The sequence below is a fragment of the Pelmatolapia mariae genome, linkage group LG3_W (assembly GCF_036321145.2).
Source record: "Pelmatolapia mariae isolate MD_Pm_ZW linkage group LG3_W, Pm_UMD_F_2, whole genome shotgun sequence".
NCBI classification, from domain to species: Eukaryota; Metazoa; Chordata; class Actinopteri; order Cichliformes; family Cichlidae; genus Pelmatolapia; species Pelmatolapia mariae.
This window is the reverse complement of record NC_086229.1, coordinates 57,881,538-57,893,563: the sequence shown is the minus strand read 5'-3', so window position 1 is coordinate 57,893,563 and position 12,026 is coordinate 57,881,538. Positions and strand designations below refer to the sequence as shown.

Genomic DNA, 12,026 nt, shown 5'->3' with positions numbered 1-12,026 from the left:
TGCAGTTTCATCTTAATGACATAAATATTAGCTGCTCCAAACAGCTTCTTGATTTTTATCCTACATTTCATTAACATATCTAGGGAAGTTTTAGGGTTGCTTTCCTAGCATAAAAGATATGAAGAATAAAAAATACTTCACAAATATATGTATTTTTCTCAATACTGAGATATTTAAAAAGTTTTTGGCTATTTTTCTTTTGAGCCTCTGCACTTTGCAAAGTAACAAGTTACTTTGCAAATTGTAATTGATCACAAAACATGACAAAGCTTTGTAACTTTATAAAATGACTTGTAAAGTGACAAAGTTTTTGTGGATTAAAAACAGAAAAAGTGAAGTCACTCTTTTTTAGCCATCTTTTAAGAAGCAGCTCGATAAGGTTTAGTCTGAAATTTCTGACATTCGGGAACTGATATATAGCCGATCAAGAATATTGTCTAAAAATAGTTAGAAATGAGCTGAGCACCACCTCTTAGCATCTAAATCCAATTTAGATGCTGAGATTATAGCGTTACACTTTTTCAGCTTCTGACTTCTGCTTTCACACAGTCTGACCAAAAACATGTCAAATAAAACAAAATCTGCTTATTTTGGGTGACTCAACTGAACAGCTACTGCGTCAGCATGAAATGAGCCACAACTTATTCATCTGTGCACTATGTAACTTTCTACGTGTAGACATGCTGAGGATAAAACTGTGCAGTTATATTTCACTGCTTGCCACAAATTTAGTTCATCTGGAACACAAAGCGACACATTTACATTAGTGGTTGACCACAGTGAGTACCTGCTGTTCAAAAGAAATTAGCTGCAGCAGCTTTTTTCTTTTGAGAAGCATTCACGCATAAGCAAAAAGAGCAGAAGCAACAAGTGGTTTAAATTCAACTTCTACATAAAAGACAGAAGTGTTTGTTAGCATGTGAACTTTATGACATTCACACCAAGCCCAGCAGATGATGTACAGCTTGTACAATTGCAATAAAAATATGTGATGAATGTGGATTACTTCATTGACTTCACTTTCACTCAGATGTGATTTTGTCTTCAGTCAGCTCTCTTTCTGCAACCTGTCAGATACACAAGAAGTAAAGAACTAAAACAATATTTTTTAAAGGTGGATTCGTATTACACACCAATAATATTACATATTATTTCAATGCAATACATAAAGAATCATTAATCAAAGTTACTCTCACCTTTGAGTTTAGTCTCACCCGGGCGTAAGGTGGTGTAAATGGCTCTAGAATATAACATGTCATCATCTAGTGGACAGATACAGCCAGAGTGAGAGGACTGACAGCCACAGTAACATCAGTGATGAGAAACACTATTTTCTATTCACTGAAGTCATTAGATCTAATTTAAAATCTTAGGAAAAATCTGAAAATTAGAAGAAAAACATGTCACTCTTACATCAGCCCATTATTTTTCTGCAGTTTCATCTTAATGACATAAAGAAAGTAGATCTAAACAGCTTTTTGATTTGTACCTAATAGTTAATTAGCATTGCTAGTGAAGCTTTAGCGTGGTTTTCCTTTTCCTAATATAGCTTTTATTTAATATTTAGAACCCATCATATTTAAATACAGCACAGTCTCATTCAGCCTTACGGTGTAGTAAATGATGACAGAAGACAATATGTTGTCATCTAATGGAGAGATGCAGCAGGAGTGAGTGGACAGATATCAATAATATTATCAGTGACAATGAATACTATTTGCTATTCATTGTCTTCTGGCAGTTTTTCTTTGATGACAAAGTGTCAGCTGTTCTCATGAGCTTTTTGATTTTTAAAATACAGTGGTACCTCCTTTATCATGGGAGTTAAATTCCAAAAATAACCCAAGACTGGTATAATCCTCGTTATAGCAAGGGACGACTGTATAACAGAACAGCTTTATTGTCATTGTAAATCAGGGGTCTCGAACGCCAGTCCTCGAGGGTCGGTGTCCTGAAACTTTTCCATGTGTCCCTGTTGTCACACACCTGAATAAAATTAGTAGGTTATTAGCAAGAGTATAGAACTTGACTGCATGCTGAAGTGGCAACCCCTAACCCTATTCTATTAAATTTAAGTAAATGTTATAGCACCCATGAGCTGCTATAACATGAATCAAATGGCTGAACTGCCACTTCAGCATACAGACTAGTTCTATAGAACTTGACATGGACACCTGGAAAAGTTTCAGGACACCAGCCCTGAAGGACTGGAGTTCAAGACCCCTGCTGTAACGAGTACAACAGAATTAAAAGTGTCAATCCTGTCAGTGCACACTAGGTAAAAAAAAAAATGTATAAAAATGGCAATAATGATAGCAAAATAAGATGCACACACTCACACACGATGGACACACCCATCCCTAATTGCACAGACATACTCATGTTATTGAGTATCTAGCACTTTCTCTACATGATAACAATCTCAAAGTGCAGATAGTAAAATGAAAGAGAAAACGCAAAACCAAAATGATAATTAAAATTTTTTGTTGTTTTTTGGTCAGTAAGTTCTTGAAAACTGGATGTTTTAAATTGAATCTTACTAAAATAAACAAAATTAACACATGTCACTTGCATCCTACAACCCTGAATGTTCTTATCTATATCACTTATTACAATGTCATCATGCTGCGGGCTAAAATGACTAATTTGCAGCATTTATGCTTGTGAAAGCACAACATAATTTGTTTCACATTAGTTACATGCAATTTATATTCCAAAAAAGATTATTATGCATGATATATTTTCACATTTGCATGTTGCCTAATAACATCTAGTGTTAATTTAATTGACCAATCTTGCTTACGCAATAAGGTTAGACTGGGAAACGATACAGTAGAGTGGGATGTAAAACTAGCTCTCATGCTCCCTGTTTCTCATGAAAATGTGACAAAATACTAAGAGCAGATATACATTTTACATTTTATCTCAAGGAAAATACGTTGTCTGGAGAAACTCCCTGAATAACACTGAAAAAAACCTGCCGAGGGACTAAAATCACAGACCAAACACTGCATTAACAAGGCGTGTCCTAGTGTGTATAATTTACTAAATGACTGTGTTTCTACTTTGGATTTCTGTGATCCCGTAGACTTAAAGTTCATGTTTTTTTCTTATACAGATGTTGGCCTTCCTCACCTGTTTGTGCAGAAGAGTGAGACTGGAAGGAGGAAGTAGAATTTGGAACACCTGCTTATGAAAAAGACAAAATAAACAAGAAAAAAAATTTAATTAGTGACGGCCACCAGGAATCACTAAGCATGCTTATTGTTATAAAATAAAAGTTCATGTTTTGATGAGCCAACTGTCAGCATACCTGGTGTCAAAGAAGTTTCTTCTGTGTGACTTCTGGCGGTTTGTTGATGTTTATTACATTGAAACACTCCTGCCAGTATGAGCAGAATGACCAGCAATAAAATACCCAAACCAATGCAGAGCCCCAGGTAGATCTCTAAGTAAGGCACTGTAGGATGACCTGCTGGAAAGATGAATGCACTGTGTATTAGAAATGATTACAATGATGTTGTAATTTACTCTAAATATTTTTATGTTTATGTCATGTAAACACTCAAATAAATCTCATTCAATACAATTATGTAGAGACCCAATGTTTTAAAAAAGGTGTTGTTGAAAAAACGGCCACGTTTGGACTACACATAGCTTGTGCACAGAAGTCTGATGGACGTCAACACCAGATGTTCAGTAGAGATTGAAGAAAAAGTCCTTGCCTTATGTTACAAAACAACCTCTTCAGTGGACCCAAACTGAACGTCCAAAAATGAAAAAGAGATCATCACTCTGACATCGCTTTGCACAGTGGCTATATTCATCATAAACCAAATACTGTTTCTCACTTACATACTTTTTGTTGAAATATTAAAAATTTATTTAGTTAGAAAATATTGATGTATCTTACTTCCAACAGTTAGCCAGCTCTCTGGTGATTCTCCAGCATCAGCAATGATACATTTGTAAAGTCCTTCATCAGATTTAGATACAGTGGGAGTCATTATGTTTCCTGATGAGCTGCTCCCAATGGAGATGCCATTTTTATAGAATTTTGCAGTGTAGTTGGAGTTTGCATCCTTTTTTCTACAATGCAAGGTCACGTTTTCTCCCTGCATCACAGGTTGGGCAGGAATCTCCAGGATCACATGAATCTCTAAATCTAGATGGAAGAAGATATGGCAGTTACCCACATGGAACAGATTTATATAAATCTTATAAAGTTTGTATCTGTCTTGTGTGAAAGGTGTATGAAAAACATACAAGAGTGAAAACAGATATAAGATCCCTTGAAAAATTATATGAATGAAACTTGTATGTTTTGGATACTTACTAAAACAATATATGACAGTAATGAGAAAGTGGCAACTTTCATGAGTAAATCATGTAAGCTTTATATGATTCACTATATGAAGCAAGCCAAATCTGATGCAAGTTTTTTATAACTTTTTTCTATTTCTTTTCCATATGGGTAATTTGTGTAAAACGAGATTTTTGTTAAAACTACACATACATAGAAATCATCAATTATGACAGATGATAGCTCACGAGGTTTGCTCAGAATGCAGTAAATATATACGTGTTATTTTACTATGATTGTGAGGCATTTTATCAAGAAAAAACACACCTTACTGCTATTTCTATGTACATACCAGTTACAGTGATGTTGACAGAGTTGCTTTTTTGTATTCCTCCCATTTCACACCAGTATTCTCCATTGTCAGTTGATAGATATGCATTAATAATTTTGCAAGGTCCAATCGATGTTTCCCAGGTTGGAGCACATGTTCTAACATCTCCATTTATCTTTTTCATCACTCTCCATCCAGTCAGTCCATTTAGCCCTTCACAGCTGATAGTGATAGGCTCTGTTTGAAAGAACTGCTGTCTGTTTGGAACAACTTGAGGAAAACCTGAATCTGAGACAGAAAATCAAATACGTTTTCAAAGCATGTAAGCTTTCAAATGATAAAGATTTATATATATATATATATATATATATATATATATATATATATATATATTTACTGTAATAGTATATATACATATGTATGTGGTTATTTCAGAAGTGTTTTAGAGGTTTATGTTGTAGCTCTATCTTTAGCTGAAACATAACAACTGCAGTAGTTTCAGAAACTTCGTATTGTTAAGAGATATATTAAAACTATTACACACACACACACACACACTTAAAAATACAAAAAAAACCAAACAAACCAATATTTAAAAACTTACTATGTGTTTGAGAATCACTGAATTCAGCTACTGTAACCAACAGCAACAGAACATTCATCACTGAAAAGAGTGAGAGAAACAGTTTTAATATTTAACATGTTTTTAATGTTTTTTGCAGTAAGTCCTATGCATTTGTTAGTGAATTACAAATGTCCAAAATGAATACATGCAAATATATGGGTGCATTTTGTACATATTAGATTCCCTTGTGTACATTTCCTCTGTTGCAGACTCAATATCTTTTCCTATACACAGACAATGTCAGTACTCACAGAGTCTGATGGTGGCAAATCTGACCTCCATGTTGTCTTGCTGCTGACTGTGTGAGAGTCAGACTGAACTGAGGATATATTCTTATATCAGAACTTCCTCTTCCTCTGTTTCTGTGGTGACTGAGGCCGAACAGGGTTCCACTTCAGTCACAAGTGGTAGCATCTCTCTGCAGCCTACTATTTGTTTTAGCCGTTTCATATACATGCAAAAGGCGGATCTACCAAATATTGATTTCATTTCTTTTTTTGTGGTGCCCAAATTTATGCACCTGCCTGATTTAGTTTAAACAATTATTGCACACTTTCTGTAAATCCAATAAACTTCATTTCACTTCTCAAATATCACTGTGTGTGTCTCCTATATGATATATTTAACTGACATTTTTTATTGTAACAGCCAACGATTTATACAGGAATTATTATTATTATTAGGATTATTAAGAAGGTTGCCCACAATTTTGCATCCCACTGTATATATATGTATATATAAGATAAGATAACCGTTATTAGTCCCACACGTGGGAAATTTGTTTTGTCACAGCAGGAAGTGGACAGTGCAAAAGTTATAAAGCCATCTCCACTGGGTCCAGAGGGCATCCTAGAACAGAGCTGGCCCTTCTGATCAGCCTGTTCAGTCTCTTCCTGTCCCCAGCAGAGATGCTGCCACCCCAGCAGACCACACCATAAAAGATGGCTGAGGCCACCACAGAGTCATAGAAGGTCTTCAGGAGTGGGCCCTCCACTCCAAACGACCTGAGTCTCCGCAGCAGGTACAGCCTGCTCTGCCCTTTCCTGTAGAGGGCGTCTGAGTTATGAGTCCAGTCCAGTTTGTTGTTCAGATGAACACCAAGGTACCTGTAGCTGTCCACAGTCTCAATGTCCATACCTTGGATGTTCAGTGGTTGCAGTGGAGGATGTTTGTGCCTGCGGAAGTCTACCACCAGCTCCTTGGTTTTACTGGCATTGATCTGGAGGTAGTTCAGCTGGCACCAGTCCACAAAGTCCTGAGTCAGTCCTCTGTACTCCTTGTCGTCCCCATCAGTGATGAGGGCGACTATTGCAGAGTCATCAGAGAACTTCTGCAGGAAGCACTGGGTGGAGTTGTGGGAGAAGTCTGCAGTGTAGATGGTGAAGAGGAACGGAGCCAGAACCGTTCCCTGTGGGGCCCCCGTACTGCAGATGACCCTGTCCGACACACAGCCCTGAGTCCTCACATACTGTGGTCGGTCGGTGAGGTAGTCCAAAATCCAGGTAGTGAGGTGATGGTCCACTCCAGAGTTCTCCAGTTTGTCCTTCAGGACCGAGGGAAGAATAGTGTTGAAGGCACTGGAGAAATCAAAGAACATGATTCTCACAGTGCTCCCAGCGGTCTCCAGGTGAGCGAGGGAACGATGTAGGAGGTGAATGACGGCATCATCCGCTCCAATGCCAGGCTAGTAGGCAAACTGAAGTGGGTCCAGTGATGAGCTCACCAGGCGCCGAAGCTGAGCCAGGACCAACCGCTCCAGGGTCTTCATCAGGTGGGATGTCAGTGGTAAACACTAGATGGCAGCATAGGAGAAGCTTCTTCACTATGTGATGATCTGTGGTCATCAACTGAACAGCATGATGTTGTTGTTTTATTTCTTCCTCAAACACATATTTTGAGTTAAAACCACTTTGTTTATGAATAGATAATAAAATTCTTCTAGCACAAACTGGTTTTATTTCGTTATAGGTGCAAATCCAGAACAAAGCAGAGTTGCACTGCTGTTCATAAAACATTATTATCAAACATTAAGTTTGAAGTAAGTACAACCGCTTTAGATACAACATGCTCTAAAATTTTACAATTTTCTGTTTCAGAACAGTAAACCAATTATTTTATGCTCACTGAAATCATTCACACATCCTGACTTCTTCATTTTTCTTGTTAAGCATGTGCACACAAATGTTTCTGTCCCATCATGCTTTGCAGGAATGTCTTTTTTTCAGTATAAGCAGTCTAAAAAAGTCCCCTGTGGGTTGTATTTTAGTGGAACGCTCGCTGTCGCCGTCGTACCCTCACTTTCACTGTGTTCTGTTTGCCTGCCTGCCTGTTTAGTTTGTTCTGTCCCCTGTTTAGTTAGTTTTCTTTCCAGCAACAAAGCTGAGTATTTTGAGTTACGTCTGCCTCCGTGAGTCCTGCATTTTGGGTCCTCTCTTCCTGGCTGCCTGCACACAGTCATGACATTAACCTTGGAAAACAGAACTTATGTCTTAATAATAATTATAATATCCACATGTTTAGATTGAATTTTGTTTTTTGTTTTTTTTGAAAAAGTGATGCATTTTCTTTACTTACTTCCAACACACTAAGTTACATATGGTCTGTATGTCTCTCACTTTCATATTGTTTTGTGATATTGGGCTTACAAAATGAAATTTAAAAAAAGTTTCTCTGACATAAAATGCACTTTTGGACATCCTGTATTTTACACTCACATTTCAATTATCTGGTACTTCTTTAAATGCACACATTATAAATGTAATTGAATTTACTTAATTACTTCCCTCTTTGCATATTTAGAGTCATATCACTAAACATGATAGAAACATATATTATTTTTAGATGTAAATAAGAAGCAGGAGGACAGAAGCTTTTTATCACCTTTGAAAATCACGTTTAAACCTTATTTTTAGGAAGTATTTTGGTGGTATTTAGGCTTGTTTCCTGTTCATCTTTCACATCGACTGCAAAGGTTCCACTCAATATTACCCCACTCTACCCTTTAGATTTTTTTTTTTTCTGTCGCATGGAAATCATTGCATGGAGGTATGCCAGACCAGGACTCAGCTGGTGAAATGTAAGAGCATGTACCATTTACAGCAAGGTGCAGCACGGTACAAACAAACAAATGTGGAAAGTCAACTTCATTTCCTTACACTTTACTTACAGCATGGTACACTCTTACACTTATTCTGTGTAGTAGACCGTGAGTACTATTGCCTCTGTCAGTGCACCCCAGGGCAGCTGTGGCTACAATGTAGTTTGCCATTGCCAGTGTGTGGATGTGTGTGTGAATGGGTGAATGACTGAATGTAGTGTGAAGCGCTTTGGGGTCCTTAGGGACTGAGTAAAGCAGGCCATTTACCATTTACTAGATTTCAGTTAGAGACATGCTCATTATACCAGTTCACAATTTATTTCTCTGCTGACCACAAAAAAGGTGTGTAGGCTTAAAAGTGATGTGGCATTTCATATTAGCAGCTGAGTTCTCCTTACAAGCTTTCAGCAGCTATTTGTCATAATCAGCATTTATAAACATGTAAAAGAACAAGGCAAATGGAAAAAGTTGGTTTTACTTTCAAGCCCTAAATAACATTTGTTAACTTTTGTTAGCATAGAAAGTTATAAGCACTTTCAGCTGTGTGGGTCAGACTGCATCTAACTGAACGTCTGCAAGATGTCATAATTTAAAGACATGCACACTATACCTATCTAAAGTAACCTGTTATTCTTCATTGTTTTCACTCAGACATGAGCAGACATGAGCGTGACATTTATGGATTTAACGACCCCCCTTCTGTCAGCTCTTTCTCTCTGCAACCTGCAAAGCACACAGGAAGTAGAGAACATATAGAAGACCTTATGGCTATTTTAAAAAAGCGCCCCCCGTGTGCGGCAGCCTGTTACAGCAGCTCTGCTCATTCTGAGTTTCTTTCTTTCTTATCTTTTCTTCTCGTAATTTTTCTATAACTAACGTATTAGTAATTAGACTCTGTAACCATGTTCTACCGTTTTGTGCTAGTTCTGGTCGTTTTTCTTAGTTTTTTTCTACTTTTTTCACCCGTGTCTGGGGACCCAGAGCAGGGATCCTTTGTTTACAGTAAGGATCAGCTGTTAGCGCTGCGTCCCGCAGCGGTACTGCCGGCGGACAGACCTGACATTCCCAGTGAGCTGAGGAGGAAAAGACGGGGGTGTCGTGCTGGGAAGGAGCGCCGTCGGCCGAGAAGGAGACGTTATCGACCATCTCTTCCTTCTGTAATTATTGGAAATGTACGTTCTTTGCACAATAAATTGGATGAGCTCACGTCGCTAACCTGGTCACAGAGGGAGTACCGGCAATGTAGCATCATGATGCTAACGGAGTCGTGGCTAACACCGCTAACTCCGGACACGAGCGTGACACTACCGGGATTCCAGCTGCTGCGAGCGGACAGGACGAGAGAGAGCGGTAAGAGGAAAGGAGGGGGACTGGCAGTGTTTGTGAATGACAGATGGTGTAACCCTGGGCACATCACTGTGAAAGAACAACTCTGCAGCAGAGACATTGAGCTGTTAGCCGTTAGCATGCGTCCGTACTACCTGCCCCGGGAATTCTCGCATGTTATCGCGATAACAGCGTATGTCCCCCCCTCGGCCAACGCGGATGCAGCCTGTGACACTCTCCACTCAGTGGTCAGCAGACTGCAAACACAATCTCCGAGAGCCCTCCTCATAATATCAGGGGACTTCAATCATGCCTCACTGGACTCCACACTGCCCACCTTCACCCAGTATGTGACCTGCCCAACCAGAGACAATAAAACACTGGACTTACTGTATGCCAATGCAGAAGAGGCATACAGTTCATCATCTCTCCCTCCCCTGGGCAGATCTGATCATAACCTGGTGCACCTTGTCCCTGTGTATGAGCCCTTAGTGCGCAGGGAGCCACCAGCCACCCGCACAGTACAGAGATGGTCGGAGGAGAGCGAGGAGGCTCTTAAGGACTGTTTTGAGTCGACTGTGTGGGAGGTGATCTGTGACGACCACGGAGAGGACATCGACAGCCTTACTACATGTATTACTGACTATATTAATTTCTGTGTGGATAACACCGTACCTACCAGGACTGTACGGTGTTTCTCCAACAACAAACCTTGGATTACCCCAGAAATTAAAGCCGTCCTCAAGCAGAAGAGGAGGGCCTTCAAATCCAAAGACAAAGAGGAGTTGAAAAGGGTGCAGAGAGAGCTGAGGGGACTGATAAGGAATGGGAAGGACAGCTACAGGCAGAAGATGGAGAACCAGCTTCAGCAAAATAACGTTGGTGAAGTCTGGAGAGGCCTCAGAACCATCTCAGGCCACAAACATCAGAACTCTCTGCCTGGGAGGGATGTGAGGTGGGCAAATGAACTGAATCATTTCTTCAACAGATTTGATTCAGCCATGAGGCAGTCTTCAACATCGGCTGCAGACTCACCCACCCCCACTGCTGCTGTTCCACCTCTGACACCTCAGACACTTCACACCTCCTCTATTCACCCTGCTCACTCCTCCCCACCCCCAACAACAGCATCCAATACACAATCAACACAAGGCTCCAGCCTGTCTCTCTCAACCACCCAGGTTAGGAGGGAACTGAGGAGGATTAAAGCCAAGAAGGCAGCGGGTCCAGATGGCATCAGCTCGAGGGTCGTCAGGTCCTGCGCAGACCAACTGTGTGGTGTGATGGAGCACCTCTTCAACCTGAGCCTGAGGCTGGGAAGAGTCCCACAGCTCTGGAAAACCTCCTGTGTTGTACCAGTGCCAAAGACTTCACGCCCCAAGGACCTCAACAGCTACAGGCCGGTGGCTCTGACATCCCACCTGATGAAGACCCTGGAGCGGCTGGTCCTGGCTCAGCTTCGGCGCCTTGTGAGCTCATCACTGGATCCACTTCAGTTTGCCTACCAGCCTGGCATTGGAGCGGATGATGCCGTCATTCACCTCCTACATCGCTCCCTCGCTCACCTGGAGACCGCTGGAAGCACTGTGAGAATCATGTTCTTTGATTTCTCCAGTGCCTTCAACACTATTCTTCCCTCGGTTCTGAAGGACAAGCTGGAGAACTCTGGAGTGGACCATCACCTCACTACCTGGATTCTGGACTACCTCACCGACCGACCACAGTATGTGAGGACTCAGGGCTGTGTGTCGGACAGGGTCGTCTGCAGTACGGGGGCCCCACAGGGAACGGTTCTGGCTCCGTTCCTCTTCACCATCTACACTGCAGACTTCTCCCACAACTCCACCCAGTGCTTCCTGCAGAAGTTCTCTGATGACTCTGCTATAGTCGGCCTCATCACTGATGGGGACGACAAGGAGTACAGAGGACTGACTCAGGACTTTGTGGACTGGTGCCAGCTGAACTACCTCCAGATCAATGCCAGTAAAACAAAGGAGCTGGTGGTAGACTTCCGCAGGCACAAACATCCTCCACTGCAACCACTGAACATCCAAGGTATGGACATTGAGGCTGTGGACAGCTACAGGTACCTTGGTGTTCATCTGAACAGCAAACTGGACTGGACTCATAACTCAGACGCCCTCTACAGGAAAGGGCAGAGCAGACTGTACCTGCTGCGGAGACTCAGGTCTTTTGGAGTGGAGGGCCGACTCCTGAAGACCTTCTATGATTCTGTGGTGGCCTCAGCCATCTTTTATGGTGTGGTCTGCTGGGGCGGCAGCATCTCTTCTGGGGACAGGAAGAGACTGAACAGGCTGATCTGCAGGGCCAGCTCTGTTCTAGG

General features: G+C 40.9%; 1 protein-coding gene across 1 annotated transcript in view; it reads right to left on the bottom strand.

The window, feature by feature from the left end:
- LOC134623806 (L-amino-acid oxidase-like) overlaps window positions 1-6,856 on the bottom strand; it is a 67,472-nt gene extending 60,616 nt beyond the window's left edge. Inside the window, exons 1-5 of the mRNA XM_065470206.1 lie at window positions 6,729-6,856; window positions 5,511-5,557; window positions 3,914-4,165; window positions 3,136-3,186; window positions 1,197-1,262 (exon numbers count right to left, since the gene is read on the bottom strand). Coding sequence (XP_065326278.1) covers window positions 1,197-1,262; window positions 3,136-3,186; window positions 3,914-4,165; window positions 5,511-5,557; window positions 6,729-6,856 — 544 coding nt within the window. The remainder of the gene's footprint in view (window positions 1-1,196; window positions 1,263-3,135; window positions 3,187-3,913; window positions 4,166-5,510; window positions 5,558-6,728) is intronic.
- Window positions 6,857-12,026: the final 5,170 nt, after the last annotated feature.